The sequence below is a fragment of the Vidua chalybeata genome, assembly GCF_026979565.1.
Source record: "Vidua chalybeata isolate OUT-0048 chromosome 39 unlocalized genomic scaffold, bVidCha1 merged haplotype SUPER_39_unloc_1, whole genome shotgun sequence".
In the NCBI taxonomy this organism is placed as follows: Eukaryota; Metazoa; Chordata; class Aves; order Passeriformes; family Viduidae; genus Vidua; species Vidua chalybeata.
This window is the reverse complement of record NW_026530314.1, coordinates 34,586-58,573: the sequence shown is the minus strand read 5'-3', so window position 1 is coordinate 58,573 and position 23,988 is coordinate 34,586. Positions and strand designations below refer to the sequence as shown.

The 23,988-nt window shown below is 58.5% G+C and overlaps 2 protein-coding genes and 1 long non-coding RNA gene across 3 annotated transcripts in view; 2 read left to right on the top strand and 1 right to left on the bottom strand.

Moving 5' to 3' along the window:
• Positions 1–2,519: 2,519 nt before the first annotated feature.
• On the top strand, positions 2,520–5,475 carry LOC128782824 (uncharacterized). The gene is made up of 3 exons (XR_008428895.1): positions 2,520–2,553; positions 4,820–4,873; positions 5,422–5,475. It is a non-coding gene; the product is annotated as an uncharacterized LOC128782824 (long non-coding RNA).
• Positions 5,476–5,497: 22 nt separating this feature from the next.
• On the top strand, positions 5,498–20,357 carry LOC128782826 (transmembrane protease serine 9-like; the record flags this gene model as incomplete). Its single annotated transcript, XM_053933314.1, has 15 exons — positions 5,498–5,640; positions 6,310–6,644; positions 7,152–7,288; positions 9,166–9,317; positions 11,223–11,311; positions 11,736–11,851; positions 13,253–13,390; positions 13,447–13,624; positions 13,715–13,765; positions 13,850–13,902; positions 14,714–14,978; positions 17,691–17,853; positions 18,588–18,835; positions 19,337–19,473; positions 20,122–20,357. Coding segments are annotated over 15 exons (2,355 nt in total), but the record flags the coding sequence as incomplete, so codon positions are not given.
• A 1,182-nt stretch (positions 20,358–21,539) lies between these two features.
• The window catches only part of HAUS5 (HAUS augmin like complex subunit 5), a 7,687-nt gene continuing 5,238 nt past the window's right edge, over positions 21,540–23,988 (bottom strand). Inside the window, exons 13-17 of the mRNA XM_053933313.1 lie at positions 23,704–23,977; positions 23,157–23,237; positions 22,509–22,682; positions 21,871–22,091; positions 21,540–21,733 (exon numbers count right to left, since the gene is read on the bottom strand). Coding sequence (XP_053789288.1) covers positions 21,592–21,733; positions 21,871–22,091; positions 22,509–22,682; positions 23,157–23,237; positions 23,704–23,977 — 892 coding nt within the window. The 3' untranslated portion in view covers positions 21,540–21,591. The remainder of the gene's footprint in view (positions 21,734–21,870; positions 22,092–22,508; positions 22,683–23,156; positions 23,238–23,703; positions 23,978–23,988) is intronic.

Here is a 23,988-nt window from a genome sequence, read left to right as displayed (position 1 = left end):
TGCTGGGGTTAACTAATGAGGTAATTAATTAATGGGGTGATTAATGGGGGTCATTAAGGGGGTAATTAATGCAGTAATTAGTGCTGTTCATTAGTGGGGTAATTAATGAGGGTTCGTTAATGACAGTTAATTAACGGGGTTAATGCTGGGGTTAATTAGTGGGGTAATTAATGGGGTCACTAATGAGGTTGGGTAATGGGGTCATGCTGGCATTAATTAATGGGGTTCATTAATGGTGTAATTAATGGAGTTAATGGGGTTAATTAATGGGGTTCATTAATGCTGGGGTTCATTAATGGTGTTCATTAATGGTGTAATTAATGGAGTTAATGGGGTTAATTAATGGGGTTAATTAATGGGGCTAATGGGGTTAATTAATGGTGTTTAATGGTGTTAATTAATGGTATTAATGGGGTTAATTAATGGAGTTAATGGGGTTAATTAATGGGGTTAATGCTGGGGTTAATTAACCCCAAAACATTAAATTAATGGTGTAATTAATGGGGCTAATGGGGTTAATTAATGGGGTTCATTAATGGGGTTCACTAATGTTGGGGTTCATTAATGGGGTTCATTAATGGGGTTAATTAATGCTGGGGTTAATTAATGGGGTTCATTAATGCTGGGGTTAATTAATGGGGTTAATTAATGGGTTTAATTACTGGGGTTAATTAATGCTGGGGTTAATTAATGGGGTTAATTACTGGGGTTAATTAATGCTGGGGTTAATTAATGGTGTAATTAATGGGGCTAATGGGGTTAATTAGTGGGGTTTAATGGTGTTAATTAATGGGGTTAATTACTGCTGTTAATGCTGGGGTTAATTACTGGTGTTAATTAATGCTGGGGTTCATGGCTCCCACATTTGGGATTTCCCATCCGTTTTTTGGGATTTTGGGGAATTTCTCCCAATTTTGGGAATTTCTCTCCAATTTTTGGGAATTTCTCCCAAATTTTGGGAATTTCTCCCAATTTTTTGGGAATTTCTCCAATTTTTGGGAATTTCTCCAATTTTTTAGGATTCCTCCCCAATTTTTTCAATTTCCGCCCCCGATATTTTGGGAATTTATTCCCCATTTTTGGGATTTCTCTCAATTTTTGGGGAATTTCTCCCATTTTTTTGGGATTTCTCCCCAATTTTTGCCAATTTCCCCCCATTTCCGGAATTTCTCCCAATTTTTGGTATTTAGCCCAAAATTTTTGGGAATTTCTCTCCAATTTTTGGGAATTTCTCCCAATTTTGGGAATTTCTCCAATTTTTGGGGAATTTCTCCCCCATTTTCTATTTTTCCCCCCATTTTTTTGGGATTTAGCCCAAAATTTTTGGGAATTTCTCCCAAATTTGGGGGAATTTCTCGGATTTTTGGGGATTTCTCTCCAATTTTTGGGGGAACTTACCCCAAATTTGGGGGATTTTTCCCCATTTTGGGATTTTCCCTCCAATTTTGGGGGGATTTCTCCCATTTTGGTTTTTTTTTCCCTTTTCCCCTCTCTCCCACCCATTTTTTTGGGATTTCCTCCCAATTTTTTTGGGATTTCTCCCATTTTTCCAGGCTTTCCCCCCATTTACTGGGATTTTTGGGGGATTTCTCCCCCATTTCGGGATTTTTTGGGGGATTTCCCCCCAATTTGGGGGTATTTTTTTGAGGATTTCTTCCCCATTTTGGGGATTTCTTTCCCATTTTTGGGGGATTCTTTGGGATTTCCCCCTCCCATATTTGGCATTTTTTTGGGATTTCTCCCCCATTTTTGGGATTTCTCCCCAATTTTTTGGGATTTTTTTTATTTCCCCCCAATTTTGGGGGATTTTTGAGGGATTCCCCCCCATTTTTGGGATTTTCCCCCCCCCATTTTTGGGATTTTTTCCCCCCATTTTTGGGATTTCCCCCCCATTTTTGGGATTTCCCCCCCCCCCCATTTTTGGGATTTCCCCCCCCATTTTTTTGATTTCTCCCCCATTTTGGGATTTTTTTCCCCTTTTTGGGGAATTCTTTGGGATTTCCCCCCATTTTTGGGATTCCCTCCCATTTTTTTGGGATTTTTTGGGGGATTTCCCCCCAATTTTCGGGATTTTTGGGGGATTCCCCCCCATTTTTGGGATTTCCCCACCATTTTTGGGATTTCCCCCCATTTTTGGGGGATTCCCCCCCATTTTTGGGATTTCCCCCCATTTTTGGGATTTCCCCCCCCATTTTTGGGATTCCCTCCCATTATTGGGATTTCTCCCCCATTTTTGGGATTTCCCCCCCATTTTTGGGATTTTTTTCCCCTTTTTGGGGAATTCTTTGGGATTTCCCCCGATTTTTGGGATTCCCTCCCGTTTTTTTGGGATTTTTTGGCGGGATTTCCCCCCAATTTTCGGGATTTTGGGGGGATTCCCCCCCCATTTTTGGGATTTTCGGGCTCTCTGCCACTTTTCCGGGCCGGTCCCGGGAATTCCCGCTCCGCTCCCGGAAGGGAATTTTGGGATTAGAGAGGCGCTTCCTCCTCCTCCTCCTCCTCCTCCTCCTCCTCCTCGTCCCGGGGATCGGGATCGGGATCGGGATCGCACAGGTGGGGATTCAGTTCCCCCATCGGGAATTCCGGGGGCTCCGAGGGGATTTGGGGCTTTCCCCGCGGGAATTTTTGGGTTTTCCCGGGGAATTTCGGGGGATCCCGAGGGAACTTTGGGCTTCCCAAAAGAATTTGGGGATTTTTCCGGAGAATTTTTTGGGGATTTTCCAGTGAATTTCTGGTTTGTTTTTTTTTTTTTTTTCCGCGGGGATTTTGGGATTTTCCGGGAGAATTTCGGGAGTTCCCGAATGAATTTTGGGGTTCCCATTGGGAATTTTGGTGTTTTTTCCCAAGGGAATTTGGGGTTTTCCAGGGGGGACCTCGGGTTTTTCCGAGGGAATTTCGGGAGATCCGGGGGGAATTCGGGGTTTTCCAGGGGATTTTTGGGGTTTTCCGAGGGAATTTCGGGGTTCCCGAAGGACTTTTGGGGTTTTCCAGGAAGATCCTGGGAATTTTAAGGGCCCAGGGCGAATTTTGGGGTTTTCCAAAGGGTTTTGGGGGTTTCCCGAAGGAATTTTTGGGTTTTCCAGGGGATTTTGGGATTTTCCAGGGAATTTTGGGGTTTTCCGAGGGAATGTTTGGGTTTTCCAAAGGGATTTTGGGGTTTTTCCGGGGGAATTTTGGGATTTCCCGGGGAGATTTTTGGATTTCCAGGAAGATCCCGGAAATTTTAAGGGGCTCAGAGGGGATTTTGGGATTTTCCGAGGGAATTTTGGGGTTTGCGGGGGGATTTGGGGGGAATCCAGAGGAGATTTTGGGGTTCCCAAAGGAATTTTTGGGTTTTCCAGGGGGATTTGGGGGATTTCCAAGTGAATTTTGGGATTCATATGGGGAATTTCGGGGTTTCCGGGTGGAATTTTGGGGTTCTCATTGGGAATTTTGGGGGTTCCGGGAGGAATTTTGGGGTTTCCATCGGGAATTTGGGGTTTCCGGGTGGAATTTTGGGGATTTCCAAGTGAATTTTGGGGTTCTCATTGGGAATTTTGGGGTTTCCAGGAGGAATTTTGGAGTTCCCATTGGGAATTTGGGGTTTCCGGGTGGAATTTTGGGAACTTTGGGGTTTCCGGGTGGAATTTTGGGAACTTTGGGGTTTCCGGGTGGAATTTTGGGGTTCCCATTGGGAATTTGGGGTTTGCGGGTGGAATTTTGGGGTTTCCGGGTGGAATTTTGGGGTTTCCGGGTGGAATTTTGGGGTTTCCGGGAGGAATTTTGGGGATTTCCGTCGGGAATTTGGGGTTTCCGGGTGGAATTTTGGGGTTTCCGGGAGGAATTTTGGGGATTTCCGTGTGGAATTTTGGGGTTTCCGGGTGGAATTCTGGGAATTTGGGGGCTCCGGGTGGAATTTCGGGGTTCCCGTCGGGAATTTTGGGGTTTCCGGGTGGAATTCTGGGAATTCCGGGGTTTCCGGGAGGAATTTCGGGGTTCCCGTCGGGAATTTGGGGGTTCCTGGTGGAATTTTGGGAATTTCGGGGTTCCCGTCGGGAATTTGGGGGTTCCGGGCTTTCCCTTCTCCCACAATTCCGTTCCCGCCCCTCCCCCTTTCCCCTCCCCCACTCCCGCTTTTCCCCTCCCCCCTTTTCCCGACGCTTTTCCCTTTTCTTGTTTTTGGTTTTTTTTTCCCCCATTTTTCCTTCCTTTTCCCCCATTTTCCCCTTTCCTTTCCCCTTTTCCTTTTTCCCCTCGATTTTCCCTCAATTTTCCCCTTTTTCCCCTTTTTATCCCAAATTTCTCCCCCAAATTCCATTTTTCCCACTTTATTCCCCTTTCCCCTTTTTTTTTCCCTTTCTTTTCCCTTTTATCCCAATTTTTCCCTGGAAATTCCATTTCCCACCCCCCAGATTCCCATTCTTCCTCCCAAAATTCAATTTTCCTCCCCAGATTTCCCCTTTTCCCCCCAAAATTCCCAGTTTTCCCCTCAAAATGTCGATTTTCCCAAAATTCCCACTTTTATTCCCAAATTTGCCATTTTACTCCCAAATTCCTGATTTTCCCCAAACTCCCATTTTCCCAAATTCCCTTTTCCCACATTCCCATTTTTTCCCCCCAAATTCCTGATTTTCCCCAAACTCCCATTTTCCCAAATTCCCATTTTTCCCCAAATCCCCGTTTTCCCCAAATTCCCTTTTCCCAAATTCCCGATTTTCCCCAATTCCCATTTTCCCAAATTCCCGATTTTCCCCCAATTCCCGATTTTCCCCAATTCCCATTTTCCCCAAATTCCCGATTTTCCCCCAATTCCCGATTTTCCCCCAATTCCCGTTCCCAGGACCCCTCGGGATGCGGCTCCTGCTGCTGCTGCTGCTCCTGCCCGCGGCCACAGGTGAGCCCGGAACCACCTGGGGACCCCGAAACCCCAAAAACTCACCTGGGGAACCCCAAAATTCACCTGGGGAGCCCCAAAAATCACCTGGGGAGCCCCAAAATTCACCGGGAGAGCCCCAAAAATCAACCGGGGAACCCCAAAACCCCAAAATTCACCTGGGGACCCCGAAATTCACCTGAGTGACCCCAAAAAATCACCTGGGGGACCCAAAATTCACCTGGGGAACCCCGAAATTCACCTGGGGAGCCCCAAAACCCCAGAAACTCACCTGGGGACTCCAAAATTCACCTGAGTGACCCCAAAAATCACCTGGGGGACCCAAAACCCCCAAAACTCACCTGGGGAGCCCCGAAATTCACCCGGGGAACCCCAAAACCCCAAAATTCACCTGGGAACCCCGAAATTCACCTGAGTGACCCCAAAAATCACCTGGGGGACCCAAAATTCACCTGGGAACCCCGAAATTCACCTGGGGAACCCCAAACTCACCTGTGCCCCGCCCTGGCCCCGCCCTGGCCCCGCCCTGGCTCACCTGTGTCCCACAGGTGCGCGGGTGCCCAGGTGGGTGCTGGAGGGCCACACCTGTGCCCCGCCCTGGCTCACCTGTGTCCCACAGGTGCGCGGGTGCCCAGGTGGGTGCTGGAGGGCCACACCTGTGCCCCGCCCTGGCAGGCCGCGCTGTTCCAGGGCCGGCGCTTCGTCTGCGGCGGGACCCTGGTGGCGCCCAGGTGGGTCCTGACGGCCGCGCACTGCCACGCCCCCGGGTACGGACAGGTAACGGGGACTCACCTGGGCACGGGCACCTGGGCACCACCTGGGGGGATCTGGGGGCACCTGGGGCACACCTGGGCACACCTGGGGGGATCTGGGCACGTCTGGGGGCACCTGGGCACACCTGGGGGGTTACCTGGACACACCTGGGCACACCTGGGGGGTTACCTGGGCACACCTGGGCATGGGGAGGGGTCAGCTGGGCATGGGAACTCACCTGGGCACACCTGGGCACGTCCTGACCGTCCCCCTCCGCCACGCCCCCGGGTACGGCCAGGTAACGGGGGCACACCTGGGCAGGGGGAGGGGCTCATTGGACAGGTAATGGGCTCACCTGGGGCTCACCTGTCCCCATCGCTCACCTCTCCCACCTGTTCCTCACCTGTCCCTTACCTGTCTCACCTGTCCAGCCTCACCTGTCCAGCCTCACCTGTCTAACCGGTCCCTTACCTGCCTCACCTGTCTCACCTGTCCAGCCTCACCTGTCCCACCTGTCCCACCTGTCTCACCTGTCCAGTCTCACCTGTCCAGCCTCACCTGTCCCACCTGTCTCACCTGTCTCACCTGTCCAGTCTCACCTGTCAAATCTCACCTGTCCAGCCTCACCTGTCTCACCTGTCCAGCCTCACCTGTCCAGCCTCACCTGTCCCCTCTCCCCACAGCCCCATCACCGTCCGCCTGGGCCGCCCCGCCCACCGCCAGGTGCGCCCAGGTGAGGCCGCTGCCGGCCCCGCCCCCCCGGGCCGCGCCCCCGCGGGCGAGCCGGCCCCGCCCGGCGAGGCCTCACCTGCGCCAGGTGAGCAGCGGCGCTCGGTGCGCGTCTTCCGCTTCCCGGGCTACAACGAGAGCTCCAAGGACGGCGACCTGATGCTGCTGCGGCTGCAGGTGCCCGCGCACCTGAGCCGCCAGGTGAGCCCCCTGCCGCTGGCGCGCACCTGCGCCGCGCCCGGCACCACCTGCCAGATCTCCGGCTGGGGCTCCACCACCAGCCCCGAAGGTGAGGCACACCTGCACAGGTGAGGGGTGGGGGCACACCTGGGGACAGGTGAGGGGTGGGGGCACACCTGGGGACAGGTGAGGGGGACCTGGGACAGGTGAGACGTACCTGGGACAGGTGAGACTGGACACACCTGGACAGGTGAGGGGGACCTGGGACAGGTGAAAGGGGGGATGGGGCAGTTACCTGGGCACAGGTGAGGTGGGAACAAAGGGGTTACCTGGGCACAGGTGAGAGATCAGGTGTTACCTGCCCAGGTGTGCCCAGGTGACCCCAGGTGTGACCCCAGGTGACCCCAGGTGTGACCCTAGGTGTGCCCAGGTGACCCCAGGTATGACCCCAGGTGTGCCCAGGTGACCCCAGGTGTGCCCAGGTGACCCCAGGTGTACCCAGGTGTGCCCAGGTGACCCCAGGTGACCCCAGGTGTGCCCAGGTGTGCCCAGGTGTGCCCAGGTGACCCCAGGTGTGCCCAGGTGTGCCCAGGTGACCCCAGGTGTGTCCCCACAGTGACGTTCCCGCAGGAGCTGCACTGCAGCCAGGTGACGATCGTACCTGAGCTCACCTGCCGCCGCATCTACCCCGACTCCATCACCCCCAACATGGTCTGTGCCGGGGAGCCGCGGAGCCGCGCCGACACCTGCCAGGTGAGTCCGGACAGGTGAGACAGGTGAGACTGGGACAGGTGAGACTGGGACAGGTGAGACAGGTGAGACAGGTGAGACTGGGACAGGTGGGACTGGGACAGGTGGGACAGGTGAGACTGGGACAGGTGAGACAGGTGAGACTGGGACAGGTGGGACTGGGACAGGTGAGACTGGGACAGGTGAGACAGGTGAGACTGGGACAGGTGAGACTGGGACAGGTGAGACAGGTGAGACTGGGACAGGTGAGGCTGGGACAGGTGAGACTGGGACAGGTGGGACTGGGACAGGTGGGACTGGGACAGGTGAGACAGGTGGGACTGGGACAGGTGAGACAGGTGAGACTGGTGATACTGGGACAGGTGAGGCTGGGACAGGTGAGACAGGTGGGACAGGTGAGACTGGGACAGGTGGGACAGGTGAGACTGGGACAGGTGGGACAGGTGAGACTGAGACAGGTGAGACTGGGACAGGTGAGACAGGTGAGACAGGTGAGACTGGTGAGACTGGGACAGGTGAGACAGGTGAGACAGGTGAGACAGGTGAGACTGGGACAGGTGAGACAGGTGAGACAGGTGAGACAGGTGAGGCTGGAACAGGTGAGACTGGGACAGGTGAGACTGGGACAGGTGAGGCTGGGACAGGTGGGACAGGTGAGGCTGGGACACGTCTGTGCCGCGGAGCCAAGGAGCTGCAGCGACACCTGCCAGGTGAGACAGGTGTGGCACAGGTGAGACAGGTGAGATAGGACAGGTGTGGCACAGGTGAGACAGGTGAGATAGGACAGGTGTGGCACAGGTGAGACAGGTGTGGCACAGGTGTGGCACAGGTGAGACAGGTGAGATAGGACAGGTGTGGCACAGGTGAGACAGGTGAGATGGGACAGGTGAGGCACAGGTGAGGTGACACCTGCTGGCACAGGTGAGGAGATTTGGGCTCAATCCCAGCTGAGTTTGGGCTGATTTTGGGGGGAATTTGAGGAGATTTGGGCAATTTTGGGATCATTTGGGGCCAGTTTGGGGCAATTCAGGATTTTGGGGTCGTTTGGGGCCGTTTGGGGAATTTGGGAAATTTGGGACCATTTTGGGCAATTTTGGGTTAATTTGGGGCAATTTGAGGGGATTTGGGGCCCATTTTGGGCCAATTTGGGGCCATTTGGGGCAATTTTGGGGCGATTTTAGGGGAATTCGGGCCAACTTCCGGTGATTTTGGGGAGATTTTGGGTTGATTTGGGGCGTTTTGTGGGGAATTTGGGGTCGTTTTGGGGTAATTTTGGCAATTTTGGGGTTGAATTTGGGGAGATTTGCTAATTCTGGGTCCTTTTGGGGAAACCTGGGGCAATTTTGGTTCAATTTGAGGTGAGTTTGGGTCAATTTGGGGATCATTTGGGCGGATTTGGGAAGATTTTGGGCTGATTTGGGTGATCCTGGGTGATCTGGGGGGAATTTGAGGCCGTTTTGGGACAATTTGGGGCAACTTCGGGGTGATTTGGGGCAATCCGAGGTGAATTTGAGGTGATTTGGGAGCATTTTGAGGTAATTCAGGGAAATTCGAGTGAATCTGGGACAATTTCGGGGTCATCTGGGTGATTTTGGGGGGGTCATTTGGGTGGATTTGGGGACATTTGGGGCAATCTAGGTCAATCCGAGGTGAACTTGGGGCGATTCGGGCACATTTTTGGGACATCTCGGGGCAATTTTGGGGTCATTTGGGTTGATTTGAGGCAAATTTGGGTCAATCCGAGGTGAATTTGGGGCGATTCCGGTGTTTTCGGGGGCGATTCTGGGCCAATTTCTTCCGATTCTCACCGGATCTTCGCGGATTTTCTCCGGAATTTCGGGGTCCCGGCTCTGACCCCCCCCCAAATTTTGTCCCTCCAGGGCGACTCCGGGGGGCCCCTGATGTGCAACGGGCGCCTGCAGGGCATCACCTCGTGGGGGCCGGGGGTCTGCGGGGACCCCCAAAAGCCGGGGGTCTACGTCAACCTCTGCCGCTACGGCCGCTGGCTGCAGGACACCATGGCCCGGAACTGACCGGGGCTGGCCGAGCTCGCCCCGAAACCGGCCGGAGTCACCCCAAAAACGGCCGGATTCACCCCAAAAACGGCCGGATTCACCCCAAAAACGGCTGAATTCACCCCAAAAACGGCTGAGATTGCCCCAAAAACGGCCGGATTCACCCCAAAAACGGCTGGATTCACCCCAAAAACGGCCGGAGTCACCCCAAAAACGGCTGAATTCACCCCAAAAACGGCCGGATTCACCCCAAAAACGGCAGAGATTGCCCCAAAAACGGCCGGATTCACCCCAAAAACGGCTGAATTCACCCCTAAAACGGCCGAGCTCGCCCCGAAACCGGCTGAATTCACCCCAAAAACGGCTGAATTCACCCCAAAAACGGCTGAATTCACCCCGAAACCGGCCGTATTCACCCCAAAAACGGCAGAGATTGCCCCAAAACCGGCCGGATTCACCCCAAAAACGGCCGAATTCACCCCAAAAACGGCTGAATTCACCCCAAAAACGGCCGGATTCACCCCAAAAACGGCTGAATTCACCCCAAAAACGGCCGGATTCACCCCAAAAACGGCCGAGCTCGCCCCAAAAACGGCTGAATTCACCCCAAAAACGGCTGAATTCACCCCAAAAACGGCCGGATTCACCCCAAAAACGGCTGAATTCACCCCAAAAACGGCCGAGCTCGCCCCAAAAACGGCCGCGCATGCCCCAAAAACGGCCGGATTCACCCCAAAAACGGCTGAATTCACCCCAAAAACGGCTGAATTCACCCCAAAAACGGCCGAGCTCGCCCCAAAAACGGCAGAGATTGCCCCAAAAACGGCCTTGTTCAACCAATAATGGCCAAATTCACCCCAAAAATGGATTAATTCCCCCCAAAAATGACCAAGTTCACCCCAAAACTGGCCAAATTCGCCCCAAAATTGCCGAGTCCACCTCAACGGTCAAATTCACTCCAAAAATGGCCGAGCCCACCCCAAAATTGGCCGAACTCGCCCCAAAACGGCCGAGTCGGCCTCAATAACGGCCAAATTGGCCCCAAAAACTGCCAAATTCACCCCAAAACCCCCGAGGGGCCGCGAGCCCGAAATCCCCGAAATCCCAGTTACAGCCCGGAAATTAAAGTTTTTCACCCCAAATCCCGGTGCTCAGGGTGACAAAAATTATAAAGAAAACCCGCCCCAAAATCCCGGAATTGAACCCCAAAAATCCCCACACTTGGCCACGCCCCCAAAGAGGCCCTGCCCACGCCCCCAATCCTGGCCACGCCCCCAAAGACAGCCACACCCAAACCTGGCCACGCCCCAAAGGCAGCCACACCCAAACCTGGCCCCACCCCGAACTCAGCCACACCCAAAACTGGCCACGCCCACAAATGAAACCACACCCAGATGCAGCCACGCCCCCAAATGCAGCCACACCCAAACCTGGCCACGCCCACAAATGTAGCCACACCCAAACCTGGCCCCACCCCGAACTCAGCCACACCCAAACATGGCCACGCCCACAAACCTAGCCACACCCCCTCTGCACAAAATTGGCCACACCCCCTGCTGCAAAGGAGGGGTCGGTGAGGGGCGGGGTCAGTGAGGGGTGGGGTCAGGGGCGGGGTCAATGAGGGTGGGGTCAGTGTGGGTGGAGTCAGCGGGGGCGGGGTCGGTGGGTGGGGTCAGTGTGGGCGGGGTCAATGGAGGCGGGGCCAGCGAGGGGGGCGTGTCCTCCGTGACCCCTCCATGGCCTGACCCTGTTTGACCCTTGACCTTTGACCCCTGACCCCTGCTCTGGTGACCTCGGCTCGACCCCGTGAGCTCCTGACCCCAGGGGTCACCGCGGGGTCACTCAGTGTCCCCAGTGCCACCCCGGGGTCAGCGGTGCCACCCCCTGTGCCGCCACCGGGTGTCACCCCTGTGCCACCGCAGTGCCACGCCCAGTGCCACGCCCAGTGCCACGCCCAGTGCCACGCCCAGTGCCACCACCGTCACCCCTGTGCCACCCCCGAGGTCACCCGGTGCCACCCCCCGGTGTCACCTCTGTCCCCTGAGCCACCAGTGCCACCCCCCGAGGTCACCCGGTGCCACCCCGCAGCGTCCCCCGTGTCCCGGAGCTGCCACCGCCACCCCCGGTGTCACCTGTGTCACCTGTGCCACCTGTGCCACCCCCGCTGTCACCTGTGCCACCTGTCCCACCTGTGCCACCCCCAGTGTCCCCTGTGCCACCCCCTGTGCCACCCCCGCTGTCACCTGTGTCACCTCTCCCAGCTGTGCCACCCCCTGTCCCACCCCTGGTGTCACCCCTGCTGTCATCTGTGCCACCTGTCCCAGCTGTGCCACCCCCAGTGTCCCCTGTGCCACCTGTGCCACCCCCGCTGTCACCTGTGTCACCTGTCCCAGCTGTGCCACCCCCTGTGCCACCCCCGCTGTCACCTGTGCCAGCTGTGCCACCCCCGCTGTCCATCACCTGTGTCACCTGCGGTGTCAGCGCGGGCCGGGGCGGGGGCGGCGCGTCCCCTCCCGGCCCGGGGGTGGCACAGGTGGCGCAGGTGGCGCAGGTGACACCGGCGGGACCGGTCGGGCCCCGCCCCCCGGGCGGTGGCGCTGTCGCTGTCGCTGTCACCGGCGCGGGGTGGCGACAGCCCCGGCGGGTGACAGCGACAGGTGCCTGCAGGTGTCACCTGGGTGCCCGCGGGTGTCCCCTCATTGTCCCCCGTGTCACCTGGAGCCCCTCATTGTCCCCAGGTGTCCCCAGGTGTCCCCGTGTTCCCTCAGGTGTCCCCTCATTGTCCCCAGGTGTCCCCTCAGGTGTCCCCTCATTGTCCCCCCCGGACACGCCCCAGGAAGGGCCGGGACAGGTGAGGCCAGGTGGGACCTGGGGGGAGGGGACAGCCCTGGGGGGGGCACCTGTCACACCTGGGGTCACACCTGGGGTCACACCTGGGGTCACACCTGGGGTCACACCTGGGGTCACACCTGGGGTCACCTGTCACACCTGGGGTCACACCTGGAGGGGTCACACCTGGGGTCACACCTGGGGTCACACCTGGGGTCACACCTGGGGTCACACCTGGAGGGGTCACACCTGGGGTCACCTGTCACACCTGGGTTGGGACAGGATGGATGGGATGGGATCGTGATTGGGATCGAGACTGGAATTGGGATCGGGATCAAGACCAGGGTTAGGACCGGGATCAGGATCGGGATCGGGATTGGGATGTGGATCTGGATCAGGATCAGGACCGGGATCAGGATCAGGCTCAGGGTTAGGACCGGGACCAGGACCGGGATCAGGATCAGGATCAGGATCAGGACCAGGGTTAGGATCAGGGTTAGGACCTGGATCAGAACCGGGACCGGGACCAGGACCGGGCTCAGGACCGGGATCAGGACCAGGGTTAGGACCAGGGTTAAGATCAGGGTCAGGATCAGGACCGGGACCGGGACCAGGGTTAGGATCAGGTTTAGGACCGGGACCAGGACTGGGATCAGGTTTAGGACCGGGATCAGGGTCAGGACCAGGGTCAGGACCGGGATCAGGACCAGGGTTAGGATCAGGTTTAGGACCGGGACCAGGACTGGGATCAGGTTTAGGACCAGGGTCAGGACCGGGCTCAGGACCAGGACCGGGCTCAGGTTTAGGACCGGGCTCAGGACCGGGCGCGGGCTCAGCAGTGGGGGAGGGGCCGCTTGCCCTCCCCTCCCCCACCCGTCCGGGGGCTCCTCCCGGGGGTTCCTCCCACGGCGCCTCCCGCGTCACCGCCCCTCCCCCACCCACCCCGCCCCTCCCCCACCCACCCCGCCCCTCCCCCACCCACCCCGCCCCTCCCCCACCCACCCCGCCCCTCCCCCACCCACCCGCACCCCTCCCCCACCCCGCCCCTCCCCCACCCCGCCCGGTCCCTATAAGAATTCCCGGCCCGGCTCCTCCCGGCTCCGCCCTTCCCGTCCCGACCCAGGTGAGTCCGAGCCAGGTGAGTTCTGAGACAGGTGAGCCCCCCCCCGAGCCAGGTGAGCCCCCCCCGACCCAGGTGAGCCCGATCCAGGTGAGCCCCCCCCCGACCCAGGTGAGCCCGATCCAGGTGAGCCCGACCCAGGTGAGTCCGATACAGGTGAGCCCCCCCCGACCCAGGTGAGCCCCCCCCCGACCCAGGTGAGCCCCCCCCCGACCCAGGTGAGACCCCCCCCGACCCAGGTGAGCCCGACCCAGGTGAGACCCCCCCCGACCCAGGTGAGCCCGATCCAGGTGAGCCCCGAGCCAGGTGAGCCCCCCCTGATCCAGGTGAGCCCGACCCAGGTGAGCCCCCCCGATCCAGGTGAGCCCGACCCAGGTGAGCCCCCCCCCGATCCAGGTGAGCCCCGAGCCAGGTGAGCCCCCCTGATCCAGGTGAGCCCGACCCAGGTGAGCCCCCCCGATCCAGGTGAGCCCGACCCAGGTGAGCCCCCCCCCGAGCCAGGTGAGTCCGAGCCAGGTGAGTTCTGAGACAGGTGAGCCCCCCCCCGACCCAGGTGAGCCCCCCCCCCCCGACCCAGGTGAGCCCCCCCCCCCGACCCAGGTGAGCCCCCTGATCCAGGTGAGACCCCCCCCAGCCAGGTGAGCCCGATCCAGGTGAGCCCCCCTGATCCAGGTGAGACCCCCCCCGACCCAGGTGAGCCCCGAGCCAGGTGAGCCCCGAGCCAGGTGAGTCCTGATCCAGGTGAGCCCCGAGCCAGGTGAGTCCTGAGCCAGGTGTGTCCCGGGGGAATTCCCTGACCCCTCCCCACTGAGAATTCCCGGGATTTTGGGGGATTTTGGGGATTTGGGGGGGTTTGGGAGATTTTGGGGGATTTTGGGGATTTTTGGTCCTTCCCGAAATCCCCAACATCCCCCAATCCCAAATCCAGCGGGAGGAGATCCAAATTCCCAAAAATTCCCCCCAAAATTCCTCCAAAATCCCACCTGGATCGCGGCCACGCCCCCTCCCAGCACCTGGATCTCACCTGGATTCAGAAACACAAAAATCCTCCCCAAAATCCCCCCAAATTCCGCAAAATTCCCCCAAAATCCCCCATAATTTCCCCCCAAATTTCCCTAAAAATCCCAAAAATTCCCCCAAAATTTCCCCCCAAAAGTCCCAAAATTTCAAAAAAAAATTCCCCAAATCCCCCCAAAATTCCCAAATTTCCCCCCAAAATTTCCCCAAAATTTTCCCCAAAATCTCAAAAAAAAAATTCCCCAAATTTCCCCCTAAATTCCCAAAAAAATATCCCCAAAATTACCCAAATTTCCTCCAAAGCTCCCCAAAAAATTCCTCAAACCCAAAAAATTCCCACTAAAATTCCCAAAACCCCCCAAAATTACCCCAAAATTCCTCCCCAAAATTCCCCCAAATCTCACAAAATCCTCCCAAAATTCCCCAAATTTCCCCCAAAATTCCTGAAAAAATTCCCCCAAATTTCCAAAAATTCCAAAAAAATTCCCAAAATTTCCCCCCAAAAAATTCCCCAAACGCCCCCAAACTCCCCAAATTCCCGACCCCCATCCCAGATTCCCCAAATTCCCGACCCCCAATTCCCGTTTATTTCCCCTCCCCCCAGGAATGGCTCCCCGCGCCCGCGGCCTCCCCTGGCCCCGCCCCCCGCTGCTGCTGCTCCTCCCCCTGCTCGCGCTCGGCCCCGCCCACGGAGCCGGCCCCGCCCAGGAGCGTGAGTGCGGAAAATCCGCGGGAAATTCCGGGAAAAGTTCGGGAAAAAACCCGGGAATTCCGGGAAAAAATCCGGGAGAAATTCCGGGAATTCTGGGGGAAATTCGGGAAAAATTCCGGGAAAAATTCCGGGAAAAAACTCCGGGAGAAATTCGGGAATTCCGGGAAAAATTCTGGGGGAAACTCCGGGGAAAACTCTGGGAACAGTTCAGGAATTCTGGGAGGAAATCCGGGAGAAATTTGGGAATTCCGGGAAAAATTCAGGAATTCCGGGAGAAATTCCGGGAAAAATCCAGGGGAAACTCCGGGACAAATTTGGGAATTCCAGGAAAAATTCCGGGAGAAATTCGGGAATTCCGGGAAAAACTCCAGGAAAAAGTTGGGAATTCCGGGAAAAATTTTGGGAAAAGTTCCAGGAAAATTTCTGGGAGAAACTCCGGGGAAAATTCGGGATTTGGGGGTTTGGGATTTGTGGGTTTGAGTTTGGGGTTTGTGGTTTGAGGATTTTGGGTTTGTGGATTTTGGGATTTGGGGTTGGGATTTTGGGTTTGCGGATTTTGGGATTTGGGGTTGGGATTTTTGGGATTTGGGGTTTGGTTTTTGGGATTTTGGTGGATTTTGGTGTTTTGGGTTTTGGGATTTTGGGATTTGGGGTTTTGGGTTCGGGATTTTGGGGATTTTTGGGAATCCCCCCAGGATCCCGTTGGCTCCGTCCCTGTGGGAATTCCCGGCGTTTTCCGACCCCAAATCGGCCGTTCTGGGGCTCGGGGGTTCCGGTCCCAAACTCCCCGGCCACTCTCAGGGTGGCCCAGGTGGCCACAGGGTCCGGGTGGTCACTCAGGGTCCAGGTGGCCACTCAGGGTGGTCACTCAGGGTCCAGGTGGTCACTCTGGTCATTCTCAAGGTGGTCATGGTCAAGGTGGTCAGGTAGGACCAGGTGGCCCCAGGTGAGCTCAGGTGGCCCCAGGTGAGCTCAGGGCTCCTCCAGGATCGCCCGAAATCCGTGGGAGGAGTTCCGGCGTTCCGGAGCCGGGGAGGTTCCTCCACCCCCACCAGTCCAAACCAGTCCCACCAGTCCCGGCGGCACCGGGGCCACCCGGACCGGGCCAGCGCGGGGGGTGGCCACCGGCCCAGGGGGCGTGACCTCCAGGTGGCCACGCGGCCCCGCTGGCCACAGGTCCAGGGGGTCACTCCCAGGGTGGTCACTGGTCCAGGGGGTCCCCAGGTCCCGGTGGTCAAGGAGCCCCTTTCCCCAGGTGGCCCCAGGTGACCCCGGCCCCACCTGGGCTCCCCATTCCTCGTTCTTGGCCCACCTGGGCGTGGCTGGAATGTCCGGAGTCCTCCTGGGCAGGTGAGACCCTGGGCACACCCAGCTCACCTGGGCAGGTGAGACCCTGACCCCACCCAGCTCACCTGGGCAGGTGAGGGGCCCTGGGCACACCCAGCTCACCTGGGCAGGTGAGGGACCCTGGGCACGCCCAGCTCACCTGGGCAGGTGAGACCCTGGGCACACCCAGCTCACCTGGGCAGGTGAGACCCTGGGCACACCTGCACAGGTGAGACCCTGACCCCACCCAGGTGAGATCAGTAGCCTCTCAGTGATGTCACAGCTTCCGGCACACCTGATTGGCCGGTCGAGCCGCCCGCGGAGGTGTCACGTGACCACACCTGGCTGCCCCCACAGGGCCCCAAAATTCCAAATTTTCCCTTTTTTGGGCCATTTTCCCCATCCCCCCCCTCCCGATTTTCCTTCTTTTTTCCCAAAATTCCCAAAAATGTCCCCATTTTTTGGTCAGTTCCTCATTTTCCCCCATTTCCTATTTTCTCTCAATTTTTCTCATTTCCCCCCATTTTTCCCCATTTTCTCCCCATTTTCCCCATTTCCCTCCATTTTTCCCATTTCCCCCCATTTCTCACAGTTTTTTCCCATTTCCCCCCGTTTTCTCCCCATTTTTTCCCATTTGCCCCCATTTTCCCCCGTTTTTCCCATTTCTCACCGTTTTCCCCGTTTTCCCAGTCCTCGAGGAGGACGAGTCACGGCTCTTTCCCCATTTTCCCCATTTTTCCCATTTTCCCCATTTTTCCTGTTTTCTCCCACTTTTCCCATTTTCCCCATTTTCCCCATTTTCCCCATTTTTCCTGTTTTCTCCCATTTTCCCCATTTTTCCCGTTTTCTCCCATTTTCCCCCATTTTTCCCATTTTCCCGTTTTCTCCCATTTTTCCCGTTTTCTCCCATTTTTCCCATTTTCCCCATTTTCCCCGTTTCCCCCCGTTTTTCCCGTTTTCTCCCGTTTTTCCCGTTTTTCCCGTTTTCTCCCATTTTTCCCATTTTCCCATTTCCCCCATTTCCCCGTTTTCTCCCATTTTTCCCGTTTTCTCACCGTTTCCCCCCATTTTCCCCGTTTTCTCCCCGTTTTTCCCGTTTTCTCACCATTTCCCCCCGTTTTTCCCGTTTTCTCACCGTTTCCCCCCATTTTCCCCGTTTTCTCCCCGTTTTTCCCGTTTCCCCCCGTTTTTCCCGTTTTCTCCCCATTTTTCCCGTTTTCCCCCGTTTTCTCACCGTTTCCCCCCGTTTTTCCCGTTTTCTCCCCGTTTTTCCCGTTTTCTCACCGTTTCCCCCCGTTTTTCCCGTTTTCTCCCCGTTTTTCCCGTTTTCTCACCGTTTCCCCCCGTTTTTCCCGTTTTCCCCCCGTTTCCCCCCGTTTTCCCCAGTCCCCGAGGAGGACGAGTCGCGGATCATCGGGGGCCGGCCCTGCTCGGTGGCCCAGCGGCCCTTCCAGGTGGCCCTGACCAAGCGGGGGCAGATCCTGTGCGGGGGGAGCCTCGTGGGGGCGCGCTGGGTCCTGACGGCCGCGCACTGCCGGCAGCCCACCAGGTGAGCGCACCTGGGCACACCTGGGCACACCTGGGACACACCTGGGCACACCTGGGCACACCTGGGCACACCTGGGATACACCTGGGCACACCTGGGCGCACACCTGGGCACACCTGGGGCACCTGGGCACACCTGGGATACACCTGGGCACACCTGGGCACACCTGGGGACACACCTGGGGGCACCTGGGCACACCTGGGGCACCTGGGCACACCTGGGATACACCTGGGATACACCTGGGCACACCTGGGCACACCTGGGATACACCTGGGCACACCTGGGCACACCTGGGATACACCTGGGCACACCTGGGCACACCTGGGGGCACCTCAGATACACCTTGGCACACCTGGGGCACCTGCCTGGCTGGGTGGTGCCACATGTCCCACCCCACCTGTGCTGGAGCCATCTCACCTGTCCCATCTCACCTGTCCCATCTCACCTGTCCCTCCCACCTGCCCATCTCACCTGTCCCATCTCACCTGTCCCATCTTACCTGTCCCATCTCACCTGTCCCTCTCACCTGTCCATCTCACCTGTCCTATCTCACCTGTCCCATCTCACCTGTCCTATCTCACCTGTCCCTCTCACCTGTCCTGTGTCACCTGTCCATCTCACCTGTCCCATCTCACCTGTCCCTCTCACCTGCCCATCTCACCTGTCCTGTGTCACCTGTCCCATCTCACCTGTCCCTCTCACCTGTCCATCTCACCTGTCCCTCCCACCTCCGCAGGGAGCTGCAGGTGCTGATCGGCACCAACACGCTGCGGGCAGGTACGGGCCAGGTGCGCCGCGTCTCGCGCCTCCTGGTGCACCCCGGCTACAACCCCCGGCGCAACGACAACGACTTCATGCTGCTGCACCTGGACGCACCTGTGCGCTTCGGGCCGCGCGTCAAGAAAATCCGCGTGGCCACCAGGTGTCCCCGGGCCGGGCAGAACTGCAGCGTCAGCGGCTGGGGCACCACCAAGTCACCTGGAGGTACCTGGGCACACCTGGGCACAGGTGTGGGGGGGGCGGGAAGGGTGTCAGGTGTGTCCCAGGTGAGCCCCAGGTGTGTCCCAGGTGAACCCCAGGCTGCAGCGTCAGCGGCTGGGGCACCACCGAGTCACCTGGAGGTACCTGGGCACACCTGGGCGTACCTGGGCACACCTGGGCGCGTCCAGGAAGGTTTTGGGTCCCACCAAGGGTGGGAACGGTCCCGGAATGGGGCAAATCCGGGGGATTTTGGGCTCCATGCAACCAAAAATGGGGATTTTGGGAGATTTCAGGGGATGTTTCTCTCTCACCTGTGCTCACCTGTGCTCACCTGGACAGGTCCAGGAAGGTTTTGGGTTCCACCAAGGGTGGGAACGGTCCCAGAATGGGGCAAACCGGGGGGATTTTGGGTTCCGCTGACCCAAAAATGGGGATTTTTTTTGGATTTGGGGGGATTTTTCCCTCTCACCTGTCCCACCTGTCCCACCTGTCTCACCTGTGCAGCCAAGCTGCCGCGGGACCTGCAGTGCGCGCAGGTGCAGACCTTCGGGCCGGAGCAGTGCGCCCGCGCCTACGGCAGCGCCGTCACGCCCAACATGTTCTGCGCAGGTGTGCCCCAGGGCGGCGTCGACTCCTGCCAGGTGTGTGCCAGGTGTGCCAGGTGTGTGCCAGGTGTGTGCCATGTATGACAGGTGTGTGCCAGGTGTGTGCCCAGGTGTGCCCCAGGGCGGCGTCGACTCCTGCCAGGTGTGTGCCAGGTGTGCCAGGTGTGCCAGGTGTGTGCCAGGTGTGTGCCAGGTGTGTGCCAGGTGTGTGCCATGTATGACAGGTGTGTGACATGTATGACAGGTGTGTGCCAGGTGTGTGCCATGTATGACAGGTGTGTGCCATGTATGACAGGTGCCAGGTGTGCCAGGTGTGTGCCATGTATGACAGGTGTGTGCCAGGTGTGCCCCAGGGCGGCGTCGACTCCTGCCAGGTGTGTGCCAGGTGTGCCAGGTGTGTGCCAGGTGTGTGCCATGTATGACAGGTGTGTGCCAGGTGTGTGCCATGTATGACAGGTGTGTGCCCAGGTGTGCCCCAGGGCGGCGTTGACTCCTGCCAGGTGTGTGCCAGGTGTGCCAGGTGTGTGCCAGGTGTGCCAGGTGTGTGCCATGTATGACAGGTGTGTGCCAGGTGTGTGCCAGGTATGACAGGTGTGTGAGCAGGGGTATCCTCAGGCAGTGTCAACTCCTGCCAGGTGTATCCCAGGTGTCTCACCTGTCTCTCACCTGTCTCACCTGTCCTAGGGTGACTCCGGGGGCCCGCTGGTGTGCGGGGGGTACCTGCAGGGCGTGGTCTCCTGGGGCCTGGCCGTGTGTGGCCAGCGGGGCCAGCCAGGTGTGTACAGCAACGTGTGCCGGGCCAGCGCCTGGATCCGCCGCGCCATCGGCGCCTGAGCGCCCGCGCTGGCCGCGAGGGACCGCGAGGGACCAGGAGTGACCACAGTGACCAGGAGTGACCAGGAGTGACCACAGTGACCAGGAGTGACCACAGTGACCACAGTGACCGCAGTGACCACTGCTGACCACGAGTGACCACAGTGACCACTGCTGACCACGAGGGACCAGGAGTGACCACGAGTGACCACGAGGGACCACGAGTGACCACAGTGACCACAGTGACCAGGAGTGACCACAGTGACCACAGTGACCGCAGTGACCAGGAGTGACCACAGTGACCGCAGTGACCACTGCTGACCACGAGGGACCACGAGGGACCACGAGTGACCACGAGGGACCACAGTGACCACTGCTGACCACAGTGACCGCAGTGACCACTGCTGACCACGAGGGACCACTGCTGACCACGAGGGACCACGAGTGACCACAGTGACCAGGAGTGACCAGGAGTGACCACAGTGACCAGGAGTGACCACAGTGACCACAGTGACCGCAGTGACCACTGCTGACCACGAGGGACCAGGAGTGACCGCAGTGACCACAGTTGACCAGCAGTGACCACAGTGACCACGAGTGACCACGAGTGACCAGCAATGCCCACCAACCAGTGACCAGTGACCAACAGTGACCGCAGTGACCAGGAGTGACCAGCAGTGACCGCAGTGACCACAGTGACCAGAAGTGACCAGCAGTGACCACGAGTGACCAGCAGTGACCAGCAACCAGTGACCAGTGACCAGCAGTGACCAGCAGTGACCAGCAGTGACCAGTGACCAGCGACCAATGACCAGCAGTGACCATGAGTGACCAGTGACTACCAGTGACCAGTGACCAGCAGTGACCAGTGGCCACCGGTGGCCATCAGTGACCGGGGATTTGGGGGGGAAATAAAGAAAAATGGAAAAAACCTGTGAGGTGTGGAGGGACTGGAATGGACTGGGAGGGACTGGGATGGACTGGGATGGACTGGGATGGACTGGGGGGAACTGGGATGGACTGGGATGGACTGGGACAAACTGGGATGGACTGGGATGGACTGGGATGGACTGGGATGGACTGGGATGGACTGGGAGGGACTGGGATGGACTGGGACAAACTGGGATGGACTGGGATGGACTGGGAGGGAACTGGGATGGACTGGGATGGACTGGGATGGACTGGGATGGACTGGGACTGAACTGGGAGGCACTGGGAGCGCTGGGGCGCCCCCTGGCGGTGCCCCTCCACCCTGGGGACCCCCCCATGGAGCACAGACTCAGGCCACGCCCCTTTCCCCGCCCCTTTTTATTCCCGACCAATCAGAGCCGTGGCAGCGCCTCAGGAGGGCGGGGCCTCCCACTCCTCCTCGGTGGGCGTGGCCTGCAGCGCGTGGGCGGCGCGTCTCCAGCGCTGCAGCCAATAGGAGAAGGGGGTGCGGTCGGGGGGCGTGGCCAGGGCCCACTGAGCCGGCTGGGACCACCTGGGGAGAGGGGCGGGGTTAGCGGGGGGGGGGGGCGGGGCTTGGGTGGGAGGAGCCTCACCGCCACCCCAGGCTCCTCCCCCCACCCCAGGCTCCTCCCTTTGCCCCTCCCCTTGAGGCCCCGCCCCCTCGCTCACCATTGGCTGACGAGCTCCTGGAGGCGGGGCCAGTCCCTGATTCGCTGCCGGACGCCGTCGCTGACCAATCGCAGCTGGGGCAGCAGCTCCGCCGGGTCCTCGGGGAGGGGCGGGGCCGGCTCTGGCCCCGCCCCCAGGGCGGGCCCCGCCCCCCGGCGCACGCGCAGCGCCCCCTGGCGGAGCTGCTGCCGCAAGATGGCCGCCCGGGAGAGCAGCGCCCCCTGCTGGACAGGGGGGGGTGAAGGGGGCGTGGGGGGGTCTGGCCACGCCCACAGAGGGGCAAGCCACGCCCCCAATTGGCAGGACCCTCCCCCACCCTTCCGGTCCCAGTTAAGCCCCTCCCCCACCCCAAGGCCGTTCTCTCCTCCCTTTAAGCTCCTCCCCCACCCCTCAAACTCCTCCCCCTCTTCCAGCCCCTCCCCCTCCCTCGAAGCCCCCCACTTAAGCCCCTCCCCTCTTTAGACTCCACCCCCTTAAGCCCCTCCCCTCTACAAGCCCTTTAAGCCCCGCCCCATTTACTCTCCCCATCAAGCCCCGCCCCCATTTTACCTCCTCCCTCCTCAAGCCCCTCCCCTTTAAGCCCCTCCCTCATTTAATCCCCCCTTTAAGCCCCTCCCCCGTTGAAGCCCCGCCCCCACCTGGGCGGCGCGCAGCTCCTGGGCCAATCCCTGCAGAGGGGGCGGGGCCTGTGGCGGGGGGCGGGGCTCTCCCAGTGCTCCCAGTGCTCCCAGTACGAGCTCCCGGCGCCGCCGCCCCTCCCCCTCCAGCGGGGGAGGGGCCGAGCCCGGCCCCGCCCGGGCCACGCCCACGACCTGCGGCCAATCACAGCGGTCGGAATGGGGGACTGGGAGGGACTGGGGGGGGGACTGGTCTGTACTGGGAGCACTGGGAGGGACTGGGGAGTTACAGGAGGGTTCCCAGTGGGTTACTGGTCTGTACTGGTTTATCCTGGTCTGAACCGGTTTGCACTGGTCTGTACTGGCTTTATATCCATCTATGCTGGCCTGTACTGGTCTATACTGGTCTATAATGGTTTGTAGAGGTCTACACTGGTCTATACTGGTCTATACTGGTCTATACTGGTCTGTACTGGTTTATACTGGTCTGAACTGGTTTATCCTGGTCTGAACCGGCTTTAGATCCATCTATAGTGGCCTGTACTGGTCTATACTGGTCTATAATGGTTTGTAGAGGTCTACACTGGTCTATACTGGCCTGTACTGGTCTATACTGGTCTATACTGGCCTGTACTGGTCCGTACTGGTTTAAACGGGTGCAGTTCCCACCTCCTCCTGCAGGGGGCGCAGCATCGCACGGCGCCCCCTGGTGGCGGCGCTCAGGAAGCGCAGGCGCTGCTGCAGCTGCACCTGGGGAGAGGAAAAGGCCCGAAAATCACCAAAATTCACCCCAAAAATCACCCAAAGTCACCCCCAAAACCCACCAAAATCCACCCAAAGTGCACCAGATTTAACATAAAATGCTCCCCAAAAGCACAAAAACTCGCCCAAAATTCACCCCAAATCACCAAACTTAAGAAAAAATACACCCAAATATCACCAAAATTAACCCAGAACACACCAAAAATCACCGAGTTTAACCCAAAATACAACGAATTAACCCAAAATACACTAAATTCACCCCAAACTCACCCAGAATCACCCCAAAAACCACTCCCCAACCCCAAAAACCCCAAACCCAAACCCCTAAATCCCCCAAAACCCCCAAAAATCCCACACCCCAAACCCCCCAAACATCCCAAAATGCCCAGAAACGCCCAAATTCACCCCAAAAAACACCAATCCCCAAGCCCCGCCCCCCCCACCTGTCACTCACCACTCGGCCCCGCCCCCTCCACAGCCGCCGCCGGAGCGCGCCCAGGGGCGGCTTTGGGGCCAAACCCGGGGATTTTGGGGCCAAACCCGGGGATTTTGGGGCTTTTGGGGCCAAACCCGGGGATTTTGGGGCCGAGCGTTGCGGGTCCGGCGGTTCCGGGGGCGGTTTTTGGGGTGAATTCCGGCGGTTTTGGGGTCGCTCCCCGCGCAGCCGCCGCAGCTCCCGCAGCAGCGAGGCGCGGGCGGCGCCGAGAGCGGCCCCGAGCAGAGCGAGCCTGGAACGGGG